General features: G+C 49.1%; 1 protein-coding gene across 1 annotated transcript in view; it reads left to right on the top strand.

The window, feature by feature from the left end:
- SLC4A5 (solute carrier family 4 member 5) overlaps window positions 1–22,683 on the top strand; it is an 83,447-nt gene extending 60,764 nt beyond the window's left edge. The window contains exons 16-25 of the mRNA XM_058278930.2: window positions 3,075–3,188; window positions 4,505–4,666; window positions 5,539–5,717; window positions 6,878–6,950; window positions 12,278–12,346; window positions 12,951–13,124; window positions 15,433–15,585; window positions 17,152–17,236; window positions 18,283–18,350; window positions 20,960–22,683. Of these exons, the coding sequence (XP_058134913.1) occupies window positions 3,075–3,188; window positions 4,505–4,666; window positions 5,539–5,717; window positions 6,878–6,950; window positions 12,278–12,346; window positions 12,951–13,124; window positions 15,433–15,585; window positions 17,152–17,236; window positions 18,283–18,317 (1,044 nt within the window). The 3' untranslated portion in view covers window positions 18,318–18,350; window positions 20,960–22,683. The remainder of the gene's footprint in view (window positions 1–3,074; window positions 3,189–4,504; window positions 4,667–5,538; window positions 5,718–6,877; window positions 6,951–12,277; window positions 12,347–12,950; window positions 13,125–15,432; window positions 15,586–17,151; window positions 17,237–18,282; window positions 18,351–20,959) is intronic.
- Window positions 22,684–23,065: the final 382 nt, after the last annotated feature.

Genomic DNA, 23,065 nt, shown 5'->3' with positions numbered 1-23,065 from the left:
TTTGCTCTATGTGCTTACTTCCTGGGGCTCCAGCTTAAGGCTTCAACATCAAACTCCAACATCAAACTCCAACATAAAAAACCCTTAACTCTATCCTTTGCCATGCCTTTTATCTGTGAGTCCCCTCCCACCAAAGGGTGGGAACTCGATGCCTTACTGGCCCAAGAGGTTTATATAATTATGTAATCAAGTAAACCTCTGAATCCAATATAATCTAATATGCCCAGAAGAGAAGATCAGTTTACAAACATAATCCAATATTTCTTTTTGGAATTCATCAGTAATATCAAACTGCTACAAATATCAAGTGTTGGAGAGCTGTAAAGCAATGGGTGGGAGTGTAAATAGGGGCACCCAATCTAGAGAGCAATGTGGCACTGTTTGATAAAGCCAAAGATGCACTTGATCTTCAACCCAGCACTGCCACTCCCAAGCACACACCTCAGAAAAGTTCTCACACGTGTGTAAGAATATTCACAGCAACATTAATCCTAAGGGGGAAAAAGATGAAAATAATCTCAATTTCTCCATCAAAAAGAAGAATGAGTAAATAAATTCAAAAATAATCATATGAACATTAAACTGCAATGTAGATTACAGTTACATCAGTCAATGAAGAAAAATATCAAGCACACAGCACGGAGCAAATGAAGCAAGTTGCAGATTATGAATAATAAGATACCATTTATGTAAAGTTTGAAACATACAAAGCATTGCCATATTATTGTTTAGGGATATACATATATTTAGTAAATTTATAAAGACAAACATGGAACAATAAACTCCAAATTCAAACCAGTGGTTCTTTCTAGAGGGGCAGGGACAGGGGTGCAATTGGGTGACAGAGGTGGTATCAACTGACTGGGTCATGTTTTATTTCTTAACGTGGGAGGAAATACCCAGCTGTTTATTACACCTGTCTTTAAATTAAGTTGAACCAAGGGAAATTGCCTATAACTGACTCTTTTGACCTACAAAAAATGGCAAACTCATATGGCTTAACTTAATAAGCCATGAAGGATGAGTGATAGGAATAGTGTAGAAAAGGAAATGTGAATCTAGCTCCCTACTTGGTTTTTCTGTGGCCATTATTTATGTAGTCATAATATAAAGCTGAAGTTGGTTTTCAACTCTTATCTAAAATCAACTTATAGATAAAACACAAAAGACATGTTTACAGAACAGAATATGAGTGTTCTCAGCTTTCACAATGTCAAGGTCAAAGTGGAAGATAGAAAGGAGAGAAAAATAGTCACAGGGAGGACAGGGGCAGCTGACCCCACCTAGCATGGTAGAGAATGAACAATATCCACAAGAGTTAACGGAGGGAGCAGATCAGATGTGGCTCAAGCAGTTGGGTGCCGGCCTCCCACGTGGAAAGTCCTGGGTTCAGTTTCAGTGCCTCCTAAATAAGACAAGCAGACACGACTAGCAGAGATGACGAACAGACAATGAGCAGACAGACAAGGAAGCTATCTCGGGGGTGCGGGAGGTAGAAAAATTATATTTTTTAAAAAGTTAATGGAAAGAGAAAGTGAAGTTTATATTACTTGAAAGTACAACAGTAACCCAGAAAAGGATTTTTAAAACAACCATCCAAGATCAGGAATGAGGAAGGGAGCAGGGACAGTGTTGGTTAGCTAAATCCTTACTGATTGATTATGCCTTACATTAGTAAATCAAAGTATGAAGGTATAGCAACATGGAGGAAATCACCAGAACGACTGAAATCAAGCAGACACAAGTGAATACATCTAGAAGGTAGGGCTGGAGCAAGAAAGGGTGAGGTGGAGAACTTTGCTTTTCACTATAAGCCTTTTTATACAATTCTGAGTTTTCAATCAAGTTACACATATTATTTTGATATTCATTTTATTTTACTTTTTTTTAAGATTTATTTTTATTTATTTCTCTCCCCCCGCAGTTGTCTGCTCTCTGTGTCCATTCCCTGTGTGTCCTGTGACCGCTTCTATCCTCATCAGTGGCACCAGGAATCTGTGTTTCCTTTTGTTGCGTCATCTTGTTGTGTCAGCTCTCCATGTGTGCGGCCCCATTCCTGGGCAGGCTGTACTTTCTTTCGCACTGGGAGGCTCTCCCTATGGGGCGCACTCCTTGCGCGTGGGGCTCCCCTACACAGGGGGCACCCCTGTGTGGCAGGGCACTCCTTGCATGCATCAGCACTGCGCATGGGCCAGCTCCACACGGGTCAAGAAGGCCCGGGGTTTGAACCGTGGACCTCCCATGTGGTAGACGGACGCCCTAACCACTGGGCCAAGTCCGCTTCCCTGGTATTCATTTTAAAGGGTAGTAGGGGGGTACAGGAAAAAATAATTCAATATGCCGTCACCTCCCCTGCCTTTCCTAGCTTCTTTCCCGGTTGTTTCTCTGGAAACTGCTCTCCGAATGGATTTTAAAAGGTGGCAAGGTGGACGTCAGGGACCCTCCTCTGCCTTGAAACTTGTGGAGGGGGAGCTGGTGTGGAGGGGCTGCACGGCATTGCTTCAAGAAGGGCGGGGCGGGGGGCGTCCAGAACCCGGCCCAGGAAGGCTTCCTGATCACGGAGCCGCCCAGGGCTGAGGCCCACTGCGGCACAGCAGTCTGAGAGCAGCCAGGGTCCCCAGCGGGATCGGGGAGCCTCCCTCCTAGCCCAGGTGGAAGCACAACCATCTGTCACACATTTATTTCCTTCAGCGTTCAGCCCTCTCCCTCCCCACAGCTGAAGGGTGACCCATTTAAGTCCGACACACCCAAAAAAAATGCCTTCAGCAATGGTGCCCGTGGCCACCTGGATAATACCAGCTCCCACTTTCACCACTTTGTGCCAAGCACCCTTAATATGTCTGAGTTCTCTTAGAACTATGAGGTAAGTGCTGTCATCATCTCCATCTTTCCAATGAGGAAACCAAGGCTCAGAGAGATGCTGCAGCTTCCCCGAGGTCACGCAGCTAGCAAGGGGCTGAGCCGGGGTTTGTGCCCAGGTCCCCCAAGTTCAGGGACCTGGCTCTTATCCGTCCTCTTCTCTCCCGCCGTGGCTGGCCAGGTGCTTCCCTGCCTCGCTCACCTCCCTTCTGCAGGTCCGGGCCTTGGTGGCCGACTTCTCCATTGTCTTCTCCATCCTGCTCTTCTGTGGGATCGACGCCTGCTTCGGCCTGGAGACCCCCAAGCTGCACGTGCCCAGCGTCATCAAGGTCTGCCCCGCGCCCCCGCGCCGCGGGCCCCTTCCGCCTGCCCACCCGCGGCAGGCCCTTCCCCCTCTGCGCTGACCACGCTTCCTTCTCCTCTCGGCCGAGAGTCCTCGGTGGTTCTCTGCGCCTGCGCTACACGCCCCCACACAGAGCCTTCCGGGGGCAGGCCTCCCAGATCTACCTACAGGGCAGGGCAGGGAAGTGGAGGCGCTCCCCGCTCTACCCCCCACCCCCCAATAACTTCCTAAAGCTGGAGAGGGGGAGGGGACACGGCCACCATGCAATCCTGCCTGTGGGCTTGGGACGGGGTAGGTGCTGGGATCCAGCCTCTGGCCCTGCTGGATCCCCCTGATTTCTACTCCAGGGCCTCCAAGTCCCTGATGGGCCCCCTGGGGTCTGTTGAGAAGGAGCTCTAGAGCAGTGGTTCTCCAAGTGTGGCCCCTAGACCAGCGTCGCATCGTCACCTGGGAACTCGCTCGTAATGCAAGTTCTCCTTCCCACCCCAGACCTGTGGGAGCAGAAACTGGGGGGAAGATGGGGGCCAAAGAGCGGTCTGTGTTTTCCAGCCCTCCGGGTGACTCCACGTCATGCTCAAGTTTGAGAACCGCTGCCTGGGAAACTAGCCATTAGTCCGAGGTCATTGCCACTTCCTTGTAGCTGGGCCCTCACAAGGGGCACGGGCCATCTGCACGGGGTAGGGGGTCCAGGTTCTAGAACAGACCCTCCCTGTCTTTGCAGCCTTGACCTTGAGATATTACTTCAGGATTCACCTAAAGTGGCTTAAACAAACCTCATACAGCTTGTGCTGGTCTTTAAAAATTAAAGCACCTCCCTTCAGTTAAATTAAACAGGAGATAAACTTCAGCCCAGCTCCTGCACAAATAATACCTTATTTGCAATATGCAGCTCTGAACTGAGGCAAGTCTTTGACGTTTTACAGACAATTTTATAGTGTTACACCGACAGGTGACTCAGAGGTGAGGCAGAAGGGGCTAAGTCCGCTGAAGCTTTTCCTCTGGGCTGAAGCTTTTCCTCTGGCTTGTTCGTCCTCATTTCCGCTTTGTTATCTTGCACTTAGGGACCGCAGCTCTCTCTCCAGCCGCACGCTGGCTCCTCAGCTTCTCGCTTCCTAAGCAATCCCAGCGCTGCTGAAGCAAACGATCTCCTTAGTCCTGCAATCCTCCTTGGTCTCTTTACTCAAGTTGCAGGTGCCTGATAGCTTTAAGGGGCAAGAGTGCAGGAAGGACAGGGAGAGTGGGGCCAGGGCGGCCAGTGGACGCGGAGGGCGGACAGGGCGCCTCTCCTTTGCTCCCGCTCAGCCCACGCGGCCTGACCGCGGCTGGTTGGTGGCCCCCTTTGGGAAGAACCCGTGGTGGGTGTACCCAGCCAGCATCCTGCCCGCCCTGCTGGTGACCATCCTGATCTTCATGGACCAGCAGATCACGGCCGTCATTGTGAACCGGAAGGAGAACAAGCTGCGGGTAAGGCTGGAGCTGGGAGCAGCCTCTGTCCTCCCACGTTGTTCAGAGGAATGGGCGAGTTAGATGTGGTGCAGTGGTTGAGCGCCCGCTTCCCACGTACAAGGTCTTGGTTTCAATCCCCCGTACCTCCTTTAAAAAAAAAGGAGGAACGCAGGCGGGCAATAATGCTTCTTTCAGTATTGTGAGTGGTTTGTTAAGGCAAATATGAGACCAGAAGACTGGAGCTCCAACTTGTTGGGGCAGGGGGGGGCAGGGAAATGTGGTTTCTAGATGCATGGAAAGCCAAGGTGACTTGATCTGACAGCCAGCAGGGCCAGAGGAGCCCAGGGTTGTGCCCCTTGCCTGTCCCAAAGTGACTCTCCGCCTCCACGCCTCCTGCCAGTGACCTTGGGAGCAGATCCGGGTTGGGGGATGTTGACGTGAGACCGTGAGGCCCGAGAGCGTCCTCAGCCCCCAGGGGCCCAGCCGTTCCTTCCCTACCCTCCGGTCTGAGGAGGTTCAGGCTCCCCCAGCTCACAAGACTCTGGGCCCCATCCCAGCTGGGAAGCCTCCCTCAGCCTCCTCAGCGCCCCCGTGGCCACGGGGCAAGAGCCTTCATCCTGAGGACTTCCCCGAGCCTGAATACCCCCTGTCCCCTCACGGTGGCCCTTCCCCACCCTCTCAGACAAGGTGCAGGCGCCCTGTGGGGCGGGTGAGGCCTGGGCGTCTTTGAACTCCTGGCTAGGGGGCGCCTCAGGCTGACGGCCCCCTTGGGCTGCCCTGGGGAAGGCCCTGGGAGCCCTTGACGGTGTTCCACGGAAGGGGCTGCCCTGGCGAGGCGTCTGCCCCGCCGCAGACGCCCCGGACAGCCGCTGCCCTCCGTCGCCCTGCAGAAGGCCGCCGGCTACCACCTGGACCTGCTCTGGGTGGGCCTGCTCCTGGCCCTGTGCTCCTTCATGGGGCTGCCCTGGTACGTGGCTGCCACCGTCATCTCCATCGCCCACATCGACAGCCTCAGGATGGAGACGGAGACCAGCGCCCCCGGGGAGCAGCCCCAGTTCCTGGGGGTGAGGTAGGGGGGCCGGGGCCCATGGGCGCCAGGGCGGTCAGGCGGGGGGGCGGGCAGGCCGGCTTTCCTGACCGTCCTCGGACAGCCCAGGCTAGGGGTGCTATTCCGGAGGCGCTGGTGGTGGAAATTCAGTTCTAAGCGGCGCCTTCTTCTGGTGGGCTCCACGCAGGACGGATGAGAAGCCCCCTTCCTCACGTGCACACAGGAGAGCCTCACCGTCACCCAAGGGGGGCCGCTCAAGCCCCCACGGGTCCCCTTTTCGACCTGCCCCTTGTCTTCTCAAGACACTCCGTGCCCCCGCTGTGTCCCCACCACCCTCCTTTGGGTTAGGATCCTGCTAGGGCGCCCTTTCTCCTCCCTGCCCGGCTGTGGCCCACGGCCTGTCGCTCTGTTCCTTCTTCGGCTCCTCCCGTGCCCCACGTCAGCCCCGTCTTCCGCCTCTTCGGGTCCCCAGAGTGAACCCCCGGCAGACACTGGCCTGTTTGCAGGGGGCTCTTGTGGGAGCTTCTCTGCACTGCCGTGTGGGGTACCCCCAGAGGCAGGCGTCTCCCCCAGGCTGCAGGCATGCAGACAGGGCAGGGCAGCGTCCTGCTCCCAGAGCCCCGGGCTGGGCCGAGCGTCCTGCTCAAGCTCCCGCCGGGCTGAGGCCAGGCCCGGGCACAAGGGAACCACACGCCTGCCCTTGGCCCCGCTCGCTGCCCCGGCGGCCAGCCAGACCCCCTTCCCCCGCCAGCCCGCCTGTCCTGAACCCTCCTTAGTTGTGCCCACAAAGGTGGGGATCAGGGATAACAGGCACTTTAGGTCACCACGGCCCCATGAGGAAGGTGCCATCGTTGTCCCCGCTCTGAGGGGTTCGTGACTCTGAGGGGTCTGCCTGATGCCACACAACTCGCAAGGGGCAGAGCCAGGATTCAGGCACCCCAGCCATCAGCCCCGACTCTGAACAGCCCCCTGAATGCCCACGCCTGCCTCAGGGGCTCCCCGGCTCCCGTGCTTGGGTGGGCTGAGCTGCCGCTGGGGAGCAGGCTTGCTTCCGGAGTGGGCAGCAGAGCAGGAGCCCCTAAGGCCAGGGTCCTGGACGCGGCCTTCGGGAGCCCACGGAGGGGCTGGGGGAGGCTGGCCAGCACCCCCCGCTCACCTCCCGCCGTGCTCTTCTCCGCCAGGGAGCAGAGGGTGACCGGCATCATCGTCTTCATCCTGACGGGCATCTCCGTCTTCCTGGCTCCCATCCTGAAGGTGAGGCTCTCCACCCTCAGCCAGTGCCCCGTCGCCCCCCAGGCCGCCCGCCTAGGCCAGCCCGGGGCTGGAGCCCGGGAGCGGGGGAGAGACCCCCACACTGCCAGGGGGTTGCGGGCTAAGGGCCTCCAAGCCAAGGCAGGGCCTGGGGCCAGCGTGGCATTTCACATCCACCGTTGTTTCCTGTGATATGGCGTCATGCGTTATCCCTGCCAGCAATCTTCACTGCCCTTTCCAGTTCCTTCAAGTGCGCCTGCACCTGTCTGGAGGACACACTTTTCTCAGAAGTTCTGCCAAGTTCTTTCTCTTGCCGAGATCAGGAGCTCTCGGAGCTGGGCACATTTCTACTTTATGGTGGTTTTTTGGCTCACTAGAGGCCTCTTTGCTCACCCATTTTTGGAGGTTTAAAATCTGCAGGGGCGGGTCAGATGCTGGACTTTATATATCCTGCCATAACCCACTGAGTGTACTGGGGGAGAGTGCAAACTGCAGGGTAAACTATTATCTGTGTAGTGCAGCAGTGCCCCAAAATGTGTTCCCGGAGTGCGATGAGTGTGCCGCAATGATGGGGGAGGTTGTTGGAGTGGGAGGAGTGGGGTGAGGGGGTGGAGAGATACAGGACCCTCTTTTATATTTTTGTGTAATATTTTTTTGGTGATGTATATATTTTCAAAAAAATACAATTTTCAAAAATGATGTGGTGGGGAGTGGGTTATATGGGAACCTCTTATGTTTTTTGTTTTTTTATGTTTTTTAATGTAACATTCCTTGTGATCTATTAATTCTAAAAAATGAGAAAAAAAAAAAAGAAAAAAAACCCTGCAGGGGAGCACTTCCCTAGCTGTTTCTTGGAACATGTTCTCTGCTCCTGTCTCACAAATCTTAGGCACACATAAGTAACTTTTCCCACAGAATTTGAAGCTCCTCTTGCCCACGTTCCCCCAGACCAGCTGGAAAAGAGACAAAATCAAGTGGGGGTACCTTCAAAGCACAAATCCTCCAGGATGGCTGGGTGTTCCGACCAGCTTGCCCATTTCTCCATCCCAGCCACTCACCTGTCAATCACCCTTTCCCTTGATTTTTGCCTACACAAGGCTTCCTTGGATTAAACTTACCTGTAATTGTCCCAAGCTTTGGCAGATATACCCCCCCTTTGAATATCTCAAAATGGCTTATTCATGTGTGACATTGTAAAAACCAAAGGATACAGAACCATGGTGCTAGTTGATTTATTTACAATGGGAAATATTTCTGGCTTGGGAACTGGAGCTAGACACACCGTAGCATTGTGTTCAAGGTTGGGTATTTTTCTGAAGAGATGTTTCCATTGCACAGAAAATAAATGACACTCAGGTGGGCAGGCATTTTTTTCCAAGTTCATGTAAAGTGGCTAAAGAATACTTACTTTGTGGAAAGGATTCCAAAGAACCATTGTGCATGTCAATCCTGATTCTGTTCAACAGACAGGCATTTACATTAAAAAGCTATAAACTAAGAAGAGCGGCCTTTAGGGGGCAAAAGTTCCTTTAAACAGTTTGCAGATGGCAGTGTCTTTGACCTTAGGGAAGAGACCTCGTGCCATCTCAAGCACGCTGCCCCGGCTGCTGAGAGCATCAGAGATTCAGCTGTTTCATGCTAGCTCTTACTCATCTCGTATTTAATTAGGACACAAAGCAGTTAGAAAATTGCCCTGCCAGTTTCCCCATTTTGTTTCACTTACAGTGTGATCACTTATTTTAAACATATATTTATTACATTATGACTACGAACATTTTAGACTTTTTTACAGTCCTATTTTGACATATCTGATTTTAGTAAAATTCTTATTTTTGCACCAATATTCTCTAACTTGATATCAATAGCATGGCCTGTATTAATAGTATAATTAAGATAATTGAAATGAAAGCAGTTATATGCATAAGGTTTAACCTTGCCAAAGCATTTGGTGATCAGTCTTTAAATGATTATAGTCACACTGCCCGTTCTTGGCTGATATGTGATAGTTCTCCCTTTTAAGCAATCATGGAAATTCCCTCTGCTGCAGTTCTTCCTGCAAATGTTGTAACTTTTCTGGCTGTGGGCTGTATTTCCATATTAATTTATGTATATTTTAAAAATAAATGGGATCTAAAATTTGGTAAGATGTTGGATATGGGGAAATGTTAATATTTTCTCTGTCATGTAAGAATTTCCGTGGTTTCACATAGCTCTTGATGCTCTGATATTTTCTCTGCATTCAGTCACAAAAGGATTTGGAAAATCTGCCTGTGTTCTGTTACAATAAGAGTGGAAAAAACATGACATTTTAACTAAGCACCAATTAATCTATTTGATAAATTTGACGGCGCACGCAGACGTATCTGGATTTTTAATGGCCATAAGATTTAGGATTTCTGACTTGATCATATCACAGTGTATATACCTTTCTATAAAGATAGGTTTTCAAAAGTGTTAAGTGATGAAAGCATTATCAACAACTGACGCCAGTGCTAAATATTGGATTGATTTTAGGTTAAAGAAAGATACTTTTATGTCTTTGGTATAGCCAGTTTAAGAAATAGCTTTGAGATCCTCGGTTTAATCCCAGCATTTATTTCCAGTCAGGAGAATTTTTCCGTAAATCTTGTTTAACATTTTTGCAACTGTTAATTTGCCCATGCCTGTCAAATTAGGCCCAGCCAGTTAGAGCCACCGAGAACGCACACTGGGGAGCCGTCTACCCAAGTCCATACTTGAGTTGAAATCTTTAATTGTTGTTTATGTAGCCAACAGTACAGAGATCCTCCCGATGCTACTGATTTTAGAGGGTAAAACTGCATCCTCGTCATAACTTGTGTTCCTGTTTTTGATCATGTGTCTGTATCAGTTCTTAACTACATCTGTTTGTGTTCCAACTCCTCCAGTCTAGTGTGTCTCAATTTTTTATGTATATGAAACTCACCTGAGGGTCTTGATAATTGTAGACTCCCGCTCAAAAGATCTGGGGTGGAGCCCCGAATTCCGCATTTTCAGCAAGCTCTCGCATGACACCAATGCTGCTGGCCCTGGCCCACACTTTGGGTAGCAAGGAGCTAAATCTTCCCTTTCTCTTGCTAAGTATCAATGGATATTCCCCTGATAGCCCCTCAGAGATGTTTATTGTTAGGGGATCATTGATAATCTTCAGTCTTTCCATCACCTATTTGCAAATATTTGCTTATCTTGCCAAATGAGGGCACTGGGGCAGGAAGTGGGCCTAATTTTTATGGACCACACTGACAACATCCACATTAAGCTCTGCAGACCCCCAATCCATCCCAAGCTCCTGAGAATTTTTTTTGTTTTTTGTTTTTTGGCCACAGCTCTGGAGATCTGTGGACATCTACATTCGGCCTCAGAGGAAGCCTTAAAAACCAGCAGCTCCCCCTGGGAGCATTCTTATGGCCTGAGCCCCCAGTTCAAGGCCAAGGTGCCCTCCTTGTGAGGCCGCAGTTGCTGGTGACTGCTTTACTTGGCAATGTAAAGCTAACACTAGAGGCACCTTTTTGCTACTTTACTGTGCCATTAATATTTGAAAAGAGCCTTTTCCTGGGCATTCAAGGAGGATTTATTCTGATTAATCTAGAATTTGAGATCATGACCCGATCACTGGTAGGAGTTTGATGTCACGGGTCTTTGGGATTTGGTGGGAAAGCTGCTGGAGCTTGCAGATAAAAGGACTGAAGACAGTTTCCTAGGCTTGATAATAAGGCAACTTTATAATTAGTTTCTGGTAACTACAAATTATCTAAGACTAAACCCAGTTCTCCTGGTTGATGTGACCTTCATACTCATTAGACCAAAAGGAAAGGTTTTTTTAAAAACAGCTTTTTGAGATATAATGGACATAGCATAAACTGAACATAATGTTTACAGTTTGATTAGTTTCAACATATGTATACACCCATGAAATAATCACAATAATTGAGATAATGAGCACATTCAAAATCCCCAAAGGATTCCTCATGCCCCTTTATAATCTATCCTTGCTCATTCCCCTGCCCCTTTTCTCTCTCTGTCTCAGAGCACCATTGTTTTTCTTTCTGTCACTGTAGATAACTTTACATTTTCTAGAATTTTGTATCAGTGGGATCATATAGTATTTACTATTAGTTCCTTTTCTGGCTTCTTCTTTCAATAATTCACTCAAAAAGGAAGTTTTTTACACCATCTTAAATTTGTGTTATTACAGATTATAGCTTAATTTTCAGTTTATGATTTTAGTTCTCTCTCAATTTTTCCTACACTTTGAGGGTGATTAGGACAGCTTTGTTCACTGAAATTTTTACCTTGTTGCATAACTGGGTAAAAATCTCATGAGCCATGTAGAAGGAAAATGACCTTATATTAACCGTTAGTCCAAATGTCTTATAGTAAGCGTACAACGTATGGATCCAATTCATGCTTCTGTTCAAAAAATGAATGAGATCTAATTTATTTTTAAAAGGTAATTAATTAGTTGGATGTATTAATAGTCTTAAATGGCATCTAAAAGTCGGCGACCCCATGCTGGCACAGTCGTTTGTTTTCTCCAAAGGGTCCTAACACAGCAACCTTGACAGCAAGGTAAAGCAGCCTTTGTTCATGGTGGCCTCCTCCAGGTCCAGTAAAGGAAAGGGTAAAAGAAGCAGAATCACAGCTTAGACAGACTGTGGGGAAACACCTCAGAAGGCTTTAAAAGATGTGCAATGATGACTGTATAACAGTGTAAATGGTATGATTCCACTTTTGTAAAAGCAAACAAACTATTTGTGAGTATGTGTGGAAGGAAGGATTCCCAGCAAACCATCAATGGTGAGTTGTCGGTAGCGCCAGGTGGTATATACACTTCTGTTTTCCTCTTCTGAGTGTGCATGATGGGTGGTTTCCGTTAAGTGTCCTCGGTGCGACCTGCTCATGTAGATCAGCCTCCTAAAGCTCCCAGGCTCACACTAGAGGCCCTCACTCCGAGCAGCGCCTTCAGCAGGCGCTGGAGCTAGTAGGCAAGGGCTTCCCTCTCCCACTTTCCAGAAGTTGTGTCTTCAATGAGGCCACGGGCTTCTGCAGGGCCAAAGGGAGGCCAGGCCAGGAGAGCAACTACACGCTGGCCTAGCTCTCCCAGCTAGGGCCCCAGCAACCTGCATCTGTCACCTCACCAACACTCTGGCTCCAGATCTGCTCTCAGACCCTCAGTTCGCCCACCACAGGGGGAAAGCCAGGCGCAGGCCAGGCTGCCTCCACGGGTTGGCAGATACCGTCAGTGGAAACAGGGAGGCTGTGAGCAGAGGCCCCCGGCCACAGCTCTGCTTGCTTCCATGTCTCTCTTTCAGTACATCCCCATGCCTGTGCTGTATGGAGTCTTCCTCTACATGGGCGTGGCCTCCCTCAATGGCATCCAGGTAAGGCTCCCCTCCCCAGGTGACGTGAGCCAGTAGTGCACCTTCCATGTCAGGTTCCAGCTCACCAAGACTCCAAAGGCTCACTTTCCCAGTTCAACCAAAGAATATTTGAAATAATTATATTACCATTTACTATGTGCCAGGCAAAATAATTTAGTGCTTGCTTTACAGACATAATATAACTTAATCTACATAATTACCCCCATGAAATAGGTCCTCCCACCCCCATTTGACAGATGAAGAAACTGAGGCTCAGGATTCAAAATCCAGATCTGGTGGACTCTGATAAGCTTATCGCTACATGGCCTCTCTCTTCCTTTAGGCAATTCCCGTAGAAGAAAACATTTCGTTTAGTTAGTTTTTTTATTATTTGTTGGTTTACCAAGATACCCCGGGATGTCTTGGACACTTGTGTTCCCTTGAATGTGGACCACGTTCATTTGCAGCCAGGTCCCTCACTACATGTCCCCCTAGCACCTCCAGCCCCCTCCTATGCGTCCTGAAGCCCTGATCTGGGTCCCCCTGTGCTGGGCCCCCACTGAGGTGCCCCTGCAGGCCCACAGGGCCGCGGCTGCCTGGCTGAGGCCCCTCTCCCCTTGGCCAGTTCTGGGAACGCTGCAAGCTCTTCCTGATGCCGGCCAAGCACCAGCCGGACCACGCCTTCCTGCGGCACGTGCCGCTGCGCCGCGTCCACCTCTTCACCCTGGTGCAGGCCCTCTGCCTGGCCGTGCTCTGGATCCTCAAGTCCACGATGGCCGCCATCATCTTCCCCGTCATGGTAGGTGGGCCCGGGCCCCCCCTTCCCGCGCGTGGACTCGCCCTGGGCTGCCGTCCCCCGGGAGGCCCTCCCTCCCCGTCCACCCTCCGCCTTCTCACCACGGCAGCAGGCCTGACGTCCTCGGCTCACAGAGGCAGACACAGAGCAGGACTTGAGTGGGGGGCCCAGGCCTGGGACGTGGAGAGGGGCGGGGAGGCAGGGATGTCTGTGCTGCAGGCCAGCCGTGCTGTGACAGCCCCATTTCCCCCAGCCCCACCCCCTAGCTAAGGTGGGGGCAGCTCAGGGAGAACGGAAAAACCCCCCAAACGCCCCTGGCAGCCAGACACATTCAGCCAGGGGACCAAGCTCCCACAGCCAGGTCAATCCAGAAATAGACCCATACCAAGTATGAATCTTTTCATCTTTCAAAACAAGCGAGGCAAAAATAAATAAATAACAGGCAAATTCAGGGAGGGAGGGAGGGAGAAAAGGAAGAGAGGGAAAAAAAGAACTGGGATCAGAGGGCAAGATCTTCGAGACTCAGTGACACTAACCTAACAGCTGGTGATGTTGGGGAAGGGCACGGGGAGCTCTTGGACTATTCTGGTAAGTGTTACGTAAGTTTGAAATTACTCAAAAATAAAGGGGAAAAGACAAAAAAAACCACAACCAACCAACAACATATTGCATCTGGCCCCTAGATGACCGCCCCCCACCCGGCTAGTGCCAGGGCCTGCAGCCCCTGTGCCCGGGGAAGGCCCTGGGTGGGCTGCCAACCTGGAGGCCAGAGCTGCAGGAGGGGCCCAAGGGAGGACAAAGAGGTGGAACTTGAGAGTCAGTGGTTCTTGGCGCTGCTGCATTTTTTAATCACCCTGGGCTTTTTAAAATGACATACACCCAGGCCTCATCCAGATTAATTTAATCAGAATCTCTCAGGGAAGCTTGGTATGGGTGTAAGTCAACAGGTGAGCATAAATGGGCAGCCAAGTTTGAGAACTATCTCTCCAAGGGAAGGATCCTCCAACAGGAGATGCTTCAGAGAAGCCCATGCTTCAGAGAAGATGGGGTAGGCGGTGAAGGATAATAATAGTAATGGTTAGTTTTTACTGAGTGCTGTTATGTTAGTCCCCACATCAACTCCTGAAGTTCTATCAGAACCCCGTTTTCCAGATAAGGAAACTGAGGCTCAGAGAGGCTGTGTGACCCAAGCCATACAACCAGGAAGGGGCAGAGCCAGGGATCTGTTGAACTCCCCCCACCCATTGATTTTTTTAAAATTTGCGTAAGGCAAAATTCACTCACTGTGGTTCTATGAATTTTGACAAATGCATGCCTCCAACACAGTCATGAGACACAACCATTCCATCACTCCCAGAATTCTCCATGCTGCCCCTGTCTAGACCACCTCTCTCCGCACCCTTGCCCCTAGGAACCACTGATTTGTTTTCAGAGCCAGGATTTTTAAAACCCAAGTCTGCCTGAGTCCAGAGCTCTTCTTGCTCCCAAGAAGCAGTGCCAGTGGGAGGAGTCAAATCCACCTGAATGGTTTTCTCTCTGACAAATTCAGCAGGAGACCAGGTTCCCTGACCAGCCCTTTCATGGCCAGCTCCTGATAGCTAGCCATCCTGGGCCCATTGATCTTATTAAAAGATCAGCTGTAAGTTTTCCCCTTGAAATGTGTTCATCCTGAACAAAATCAAACTTTCTAGACTTTCCTTGAAGAATTCCAAATATCCCAGGATACTTTTCAGATATCAGCCTTCATTAGCAGAGAGATTGCAGCCCTCAAAATTGGGGGCCCAGGGCAGGGTACGTTAAAGCAGTGGATCTCTGAGTGCAGTCCCTAGACCAGCTGCCTCTGCATCCCCTAGTAATTTGTTAGAAATGCAAATTCTCAGGCCCCTCCCCAGACCTGCTGAATCGGAAACTCTGGGAATGAAGCCCCGCAATCTGTTTTACAGCAAGCCCTTCCGGTGATTCCAAAGCAGGCTCAAATTTGAGAGCCATTGACTTAAAGAATATCCATCATTCTCCTGCCCATGGGCTCCACGCTGGCTTCCCACCTCAGCTGAGCATGTCCTGTCTCTCTCAAGCACTGGTTAGACGTGCTGGCTCACCTGAGGAAAGGCCAGGTGAGAGCAACCAGCATGGAGAAAGGGTGAATAATGGTGTGGGGGGGCTTTGAGATGGCTCCAAGACACCTGACCAGGAAAGTCTCTACACTCAGCTGACTGAAGGAGGAAAACCATCGTGCTCGAGGCTGGGCACTGAGCCCGTAGTTCTCTCTGAACTCCCACAAAATGCCAGTGCCCTTGTCTCCCCACCACAGATCCTGGGCCTCATCATCGTTCGAAGGCTTCTGGACCTCATCTTCTCCCAGCATGATCTGGCCTGGATTGACAACATCCTCCCAGAGAAGGAGAAAAAGGAGACCAACAAGAAGAAGAAAAGGAAAGGAGCCCCTGAGGACAGTGATGAGGAGGTGGGGAGGCTGTGAGGCCTGGGTGGAGGGGAGAGAGCAAAAGACCCTCCCTCCACTTCAGCCAGGGCCAGGGAGCCGGTGGCTTCTCGTGGCCTGTGGCAACTCCTGGGCTGGGCCAGGACGTGCTGAAGACTCCTCTTGTCTTGGTCCGGGGTGCCGAGAGCCCATCTGGTCATGTGAATATCCTCGGAGTGGGCCCGAGTGAATGGAGGGCCTCCTCCCCCAGGAAAAGCTGGTTGACCGTGACCACCTGGCCCCATCACTGTGGGCTATCAGGGCCATTTTCAATAGCAGCACAGGTCCCTGAGGGAACCTGATGGAAGACTGGGCTCCACCCTGGGAGGAGGTTGTGACGACTGACCTGAGGATGGAGGTGGCCTGGGAAAAGGGTCTGGCGGGGACTCCTAAGTAGACAGTGCATGCACCGGACTCCTGGGTGGGTGGGAGGAGCCCCAGGGACAAGGGCTGCCGGGGCCAGCCCCTAGGGTACTGGGGGGAAGGTGGGGAAGAGGCAGAAAGGAGAGTGGCTCCATTCTCCAGAAGCCTGGGACCACCTGGTTGGTCATCTGTCCCCGTCCCCAATGCTTCCTCCCCATCCCTCCTCCCAAACCCTCAGGAGTCAACAGACCAGGAGGCAGTCCAGAAATTATAGTAAATCACAAACAGGCTGAAAGACGGTCTAATTCAAGATGAAACTGTCCCCTAAACTTGACTTACCCAAGGCAGACAGATACCTAAACATCTAGAAGGGAAAGCAGTCCCCGACTTTGAATGTGACAGCTGTTTTCCCAGTCTACTAAGCTGCCCGTGCCATCTCCTAACGTCGTGCCTGGCTCCCGTTCTCCTTGTTTGACTCAAACACACATTTCCTACATCCACCTTGCCCTGTTCTCCTTGTGGTATTGCCTTTTGCATGTGAAAGCCATTCATGGGCAAAAGCGAATCCTTGCTGCCTGATTGGTCATGAGTGAACCACTCCTCTGATAGTGATGACTTGCCAAAACTCCCCTGGTCCTTAATTACTGTCCTCTTCCAGGAAGGAAAGAGTCCCATAATTCATCCACATGTCTTTTATTCCCCCGGATGATTTGCAAAAGTCGGTTCTGGAGAAAGCAAAGAAACTAAGAGTCTAAGTGCCTTTTGAAGACAATTTATTTATTCTCTCATTGATTCCTTCAAAATATATTTGCATGGCTGCCATGTGCCAGAAACTATTCCGGGGTTGGGAACAATCATATCTGGATCTATCCAATGGAAAAAATTGGCTTCGATTTATATAGATTCATTTTACACATTTTCACAGTGTAAAATGTCAGTGGTTCTAGTTATTGTGTGAAGTTCAGCCTGAAGTGACTTGTTACTGTGACAGATGAAACTGTTCTGATGAGGCGCATTCCTGGAAGAGTTCTGTGCTGTCCGATGGAGTGTCCAACAGTGGGCCCCAGGACTTGTAGCACCCCCTACTGTTTAGTCTGGATGTGGTTGCATGTATTTTCCATCTTGGCAAGAAAGCCAAAGCTGTTGCATTGGTGGCGTTCATCAGCTTTTCCCACTGTTTCTCTCCAGCCCCAGTTTCCTCCTCCCTCAGTTATAAAGATTCCCATGGAAAGTATCCAATCAGAACCCCAAAACGGTATCCACTGCATTGCCAGTAAGTAAAACACATGGTGTCTCTTTCTTCCTAGTTATTACTAATCCTCCAGCTCTTTCCCCCAAGCAACTTCCATCTTTCAACTCAGGGGATTTAACGGTCTTAGATGTTAGAGGACTCCTGTGCTTCAGAGTTTAGAGAGAACTGGGCCACGAGGATGGTGGCCATTCAGACGGAAACCCCAAATCAAAGCCCACAGACTCGAATGATCAGTCTTCACTTTAGGCAAAAACACTCATTACTCCCATTTCCCTGGAGCCTCCAGGATGCCTGTGGCACCGGCTGGCCCTCTTGGACTCATTTCAGACCATATCAATCCAAACATGACCAGCTGGACCTACCCATGTTCTCCAGTGGTGGCTGGAATGATTGGGAGCTCCAAATCAGAGCTGAATTGTCCCCTATAGAGAAACAAGCAGCGTGTGGGTTATAAATTAATTAGAGTGGACAGTCCCAGTGGTGGGGCTGTGATTCAATAGGAATCGAAGCATCTTCCATCTGCTGAAAGGGGGGCTGCCCAGGGGCAGGGGGGTTGGGGGGGATCAGGCCTTGCTTCTGAATGTCCCAGGAGATTCTGTTGCTGCCTCAGCTCCCGACTGGGTATTCCTGTCATCAGGGCACGTCCTGCCTGGGAGCATTCCCTAAGATCCCAGCCTGGGTCCCGACCCCAGTGCTAACCTAGACCCAGATTAGGGGTGCAGAGCCAGGGGGTCCCACCAGCAGCACCAGGAGCCCTTGAAGGGCTTCCCCTCTCTACTCTGCAATATAGGTACTGCTTCCTCTTTGAGTTTCAACCACCTTCCCCCCACCCGTCACCCTTCCCACTCTTTCCTGAGCCTCAGGCTCACCAACCCTGGCCAAGAACCCTCTGGGTGAAGGGGTAACTGAACAGAAGCCAGCTATCTCTGTAATCCTCTTGTTTAGTGTTAGTCATAGGGTTGGAGAATAGAAGAGAATAAATGGGGGTGGGGGGAGGGGGAAAGCTCTGGAGAAATAGGATGTTCTCCAGGATCATTCCCAAACCTGCATTTTAATTTTCCTGCCAGGGAAAAGATCTTCCAGTTGGAGTTACTCACTCTGATTCTTCCTTCAGTGACTCAGAACTTGATCGAAGGTAAAGGCCATTAAGTATCCTGCTTGGGTATTGGATAACACACTAAGCAACGGCCAGGAAGGTGGAGGGACTAGGATTTCCCAGGCTGAACATCTCAGTAAACGGCCTCTGTGGGTCCAGCACAGGCAGACAACGGGAGACAAAGGCTGACAGACCTGATTACGGGGTACCAAGTAATATGTCCGCGCAGCCTCTTACTGACATAAAAATATGATTACAACACACAGTTACTCAATTTGAGAAAAGGATATGATTACAAAATATTGGGTAGAATGAAAAGTGAAAGTAAATATTGAAAAAAGAGAAAACATGCGGAACGGGCGGAGCTTAGTGATTGAGCAGCTGTTTATTACGTATGAGGTCCCAGGTTCAATCCCTGGTACATCCTAAAAAAAAAAGAAACAACCTAGAGGAAAACTAGACTTGATATAAGTATATATTATTGAAAGCCAGGATAAGTGAACTCTTAAGATACTCTAATATTCTAGGAAATAAAACAATATCTGGTTAATTAGCAAAAGTCAGAAAGGTTATCAAGAAAAGCTAACAACAAAGACTAAGTAGAAACAGGAACTGGGCAGGAAAGAAAGGACGGACGGCCGAGTCCCCAGGTGCCCCTTGCCAGCAGTGAGAGTACCTGGTGTTTTTAATGAGCAGCCACCTGCCCACCTCTTGGAGGTTACACACGAGGGGCTCAAAAATGGAAAAGAGGAATTCAGAGGCGAGAAAGTCTTTTCCTCACTCAGTACTAGGGAAATGGTAGAGGGGGTCCCATTTCCACAGGCCCCTAAAATGGACAGGAATCGCTCTCTACTGGCCCAAACAGTAGTAAATGCACAATTCCGAGTCTAGCAGCAGATAAACCTCCAGACTGAGGCGGCACTCACCCAAGAGTTTTTAGGAAACACATATGGGGTCTTCTGAATTACAAGTCAGAGCTGTTACCACAATGCCAGACCTCACCAGTACAACCCTCCCAAAGCCATGGGCCAAGGACGCTCTAGCCTTAGCTTCCTCCTGCCCTAAGTGTCGCAGGGCCACATCCATCCATCTCTGCCTCCTTCTCACCCCACTGCCCTTATCAGGGCTCCTAGGCCCTTGATGTGTCTTATTATGCCCTTATTAGATCTTTAAATCTAAATGTGTTAGGAGCAGGCTGTCTCTCTAAATTGTTTCATTTTTAAATAACCTGCACTAAATTGAATCTCTAATTGCTCCAGTTCCAGGCAGTAGAGAGAGAATTTGGACCAGGAAGGGCCTTTCTAAAAGCCTCTTAAATCATACAAGACCATAATGCAAGGTCAGAAATGCACAAAACTTGATAACCAGAGAAGCTGCCTCCCAACCTCACTGATATTTGGTCAACCCTATGAAAATAGACAGAAGCAAAGATCAATAAATAGCAGGATTCAGGGAAACGGACTTTAGCCCAGTGGTTAGGGCGTCCGTCTACCATATGGGAGGTCCGCGGTTCATACCCCGGGCCGCCTTGACCCGTGTGGAGCTGGCCATGCGCAGTGCTGATGCGCGCAAGGAGTGCCGTGCCACGCAAGGGTGTCCCCCGCGTGGGGGAGCCCCACGCGCAAGGAGTGCGCCCGTGAGGAAAGCCGCCCAGCGTGAAAAGAAAGAGCAGCCTGCCCAGGAATGGCGCCGCCCACACTTCCCGTGCCGCTGACGACAACAGAAGCGGGTGCCGCTGACGACAACAGAAGCGGACAAAGAAACAAGACGCAGCAAACAGACAACAAGAACAGACAACCAGGGGAGGGGGGGAAATTAAACTAAATAAATAAATCTTTAAAAAATAAATAAATAAATAAATAAATAGCAGGATTCAGTTTCAGTGAAGGAAAAGGCCCAGAAATATTTAGCAAAGAGTAAGCAGTAATGATCATCAGGCATGATGCTCAATTCCTGGGAATATAGAAAGGTAGACATGTAAGCAAAGAGAAGCAGCACCTTGTGCCAAGAACAGTAATGGAGCACCCTGGAGGAAGGACAGTTGTCTAAGGGGGGATTTGCCTCATCTGGAGAGGCCAAGAGTCTCGGGGGTGGATCTTAACCTGAGCAGAGTTTGGAAGGATGGCCTCTGCTTGGTGGACATAGCGAGGGAGTGGAGGAAAATGAAGGGCATATCAGAGAGTGGAAACAGGCTTGAGACAACACTGGAAAACACACACACACTCACACACACATACACACAAGGGGCAAGGAGTGGAAAAGGCTGGGAGGGCTGGGGAGTTCACCTGCAGCCAGACCAGAGGAGCCGGCACACGTGCACACACAGACGGCCCTGTCTTGCCAGGCTGAGGAGCACGGACAGATTCTATCCTTTAAGCACTGGGGAACCTCAGAAAAATCTAAGCGGGGGAGAATTGATTTGTGGTTTAGAAGGCTCCTTTGGCAGTGATGGGGAGAGCAGGTTGAACAGGGTGAGACCAGTTAGGTGGCTAGGGATGAAGCCCAAGCCAGCACGAGGCCACTCCTGGTCCGTGAGGAGTTCGTCGGCCAAGAGCTATTTGCATTAGAACCCTACTCAGGGGAGAGTTTAAAAAAAAAAAAAAAAAAATTAGGCACATCATTTTCTCTTCCTTCCATTTCTCCCTCAGCATCACCTTGCACTTCAAAATTTCCTGCCCAGCTTCGCCTGCTTTCAACTACTCGCGGAGCCCAGGCTTCGTGATGCCGCAGGTGAAGATAGAGATGGAGTCAGACTACGACTTCACAGACGCGGACGGGTACAGAAGAGGCGCTGACGGCGAGACCACCCTCTAGGAGTCCACAGCGCTTTCCAGATAGTGCACAGGGTGAGGACGTGGCTTAGCCTGAGCTGCGAGCCTGGGTCAAAGCCCTTACCCTCTCTCTGCCTGTTTCCTTATTCACCCAAACAGAGGGAGTCATTCTGCTTGATAGAGAACTGGAGAGCTGTCTGCGAGAAGTACTGCTTAGATGAAAAACTCCTTTTCCTTTGTAGTTATTAAAATAACCAAAAGCTAAATGCCATGCCTTATTTTAAAATGTGATCCAGAGTAGAAATTACAACACTTATTTTGAAATGAAGAAAAAAAAAAGCTTGCCCCCTAAACCATACCTAATGTAAAGGGGTGGAAATCAATTTTTATTTAAAATGAATGCCAGTTAAGATTTTTACATGTTAAGTGCTAAAAAGGTTCCCATCTTTCCTCTCCATCTCACTCAGTTTTCTAAGGGTCATAAGTTTGAGCCATCTGTATTACAGCTCTTGCTCTAGCACAGAAGTGTAACTGCGCTTTACCAAGTTGAAAGCCAGTTCCAAAAGTCTGTTAATAGAAGTAACTGGCACATTTTGAGTGGAAGACGTTAAAATAAAATACCTTTTGCTAAAGTGAAATCTCAAACGGCATGTGAAACAAAATGATCCTTTAATATCGTTTATTTTTCATGCCCAGAAGCAAATCTCTTTATGCATGTGTTGTTGGTTTGTCCTGCAAATTTTCTGTGGCTTGATTTCCAAAGTCATGAATGTTGTGTTAAGCAGAGCATATGTCAAATTTTGGGAGAGTATAACTTTGCAATATTAATCAAATTAGTACTTTAAATGAATAATAAGAAGCAATTTGGATAGATTAAAACCAGTTAATGATGTAAACCCTTTCCCCAAGAAACTTAATTGTCAGTCATTTTATCTTCAATCCACAGTTATCAAATCCCAGCCATGTTTATTCAACAATGCATCTGTTATGTATTTTCTCCAAAACAACTATGGACTTGAGATTTGAGTAAATCATTTTGGTTAGAGTAACCACATGTACCTAGTGCCGTGCTTGGTCCATAGAAAGCTCTCAATAAATGTTGACTTAAATCTCAGAGCTCCCTCCTGGGGATAGTGCCAAGAGGTAAAGCTATAAACCTCTACCACGTCTACTAATAGCAGAATCACTTAGCTGTCCACCAGTCCAGAATCATTGCCTGATCTTACATATAAGTTCTTTTATCTTCATCTACACCAATCCTGGAAGAGTTAACAATCTACCCTTGACATTTCAATTTTAAAACCTGGCTGCTTTGGAATAGCATTTTATCCAAATTAAATTTTAGAAATGTTATGGACTCAGGAGTAAATGTGCTTGATTAATCAAACAAGCTGGAAAACTAAGATTTTTTTTTTTTTGTAAATTGATCACTGTAATTTTCACATAACATGCCATTTATATTTTGTATATACATGAACATTTAAATTTCAGTAGCTTTTAACAAGTTGCCATGTTGTTAACTTTTCCATGCAGTAGAGGTCAGTAATTTTTTCCACTTGTAATATAACCGTAATTCAATAAAACTTAATCCTGTCCATTCACCTTGCTTTAGGTTAAGTCAGAAGGCATGGCTTACAAATATGAGCTATGACTCACAAAAACATCTCCAGCAAGAGCTATCATCTTCTTTCACTTCCAGAAAATTATCAAAAGAATAAAAGCAGCTGGCAGAGGAACAAGGAGGGAGTAGGGAAACTCTTCCAGTTGTTCTCTTTTTGCCTCAACCTGCCTAGAGCAGGAGCTACTTCAGCACATTCAAGAAAGCCAAAATACAGTGAACCTACCCCAGACTTAAAAGTATATACCACAAAGACTTTCCAATCTCTCCAAGCAAACTAACGCTTTGAATATATACATACATACACACACACACATAGGAGAGAGAGAGAACAAACAGTCAATAGTTCTTGATACGGCAAGCGC

Source organism: Dasypus novemcinctus, chromosome 17, assembly GCF_030445035.2.
Source record: "Dasypus novemcinctus isolate mDasNov1 chromosome 17, mDasNov1.1.hap2, whole genome shotgun sequence".
NCBI classification, from domain to species: Eukaryota; Metazoa; Chordata; class Mammalia; order Cingulata; family Dasypodidae; genus Dasypus; species Dasypus novemcinctus.
This window is presented reverse-complemented; position numbering and strand designations above follow the sequence as displayed.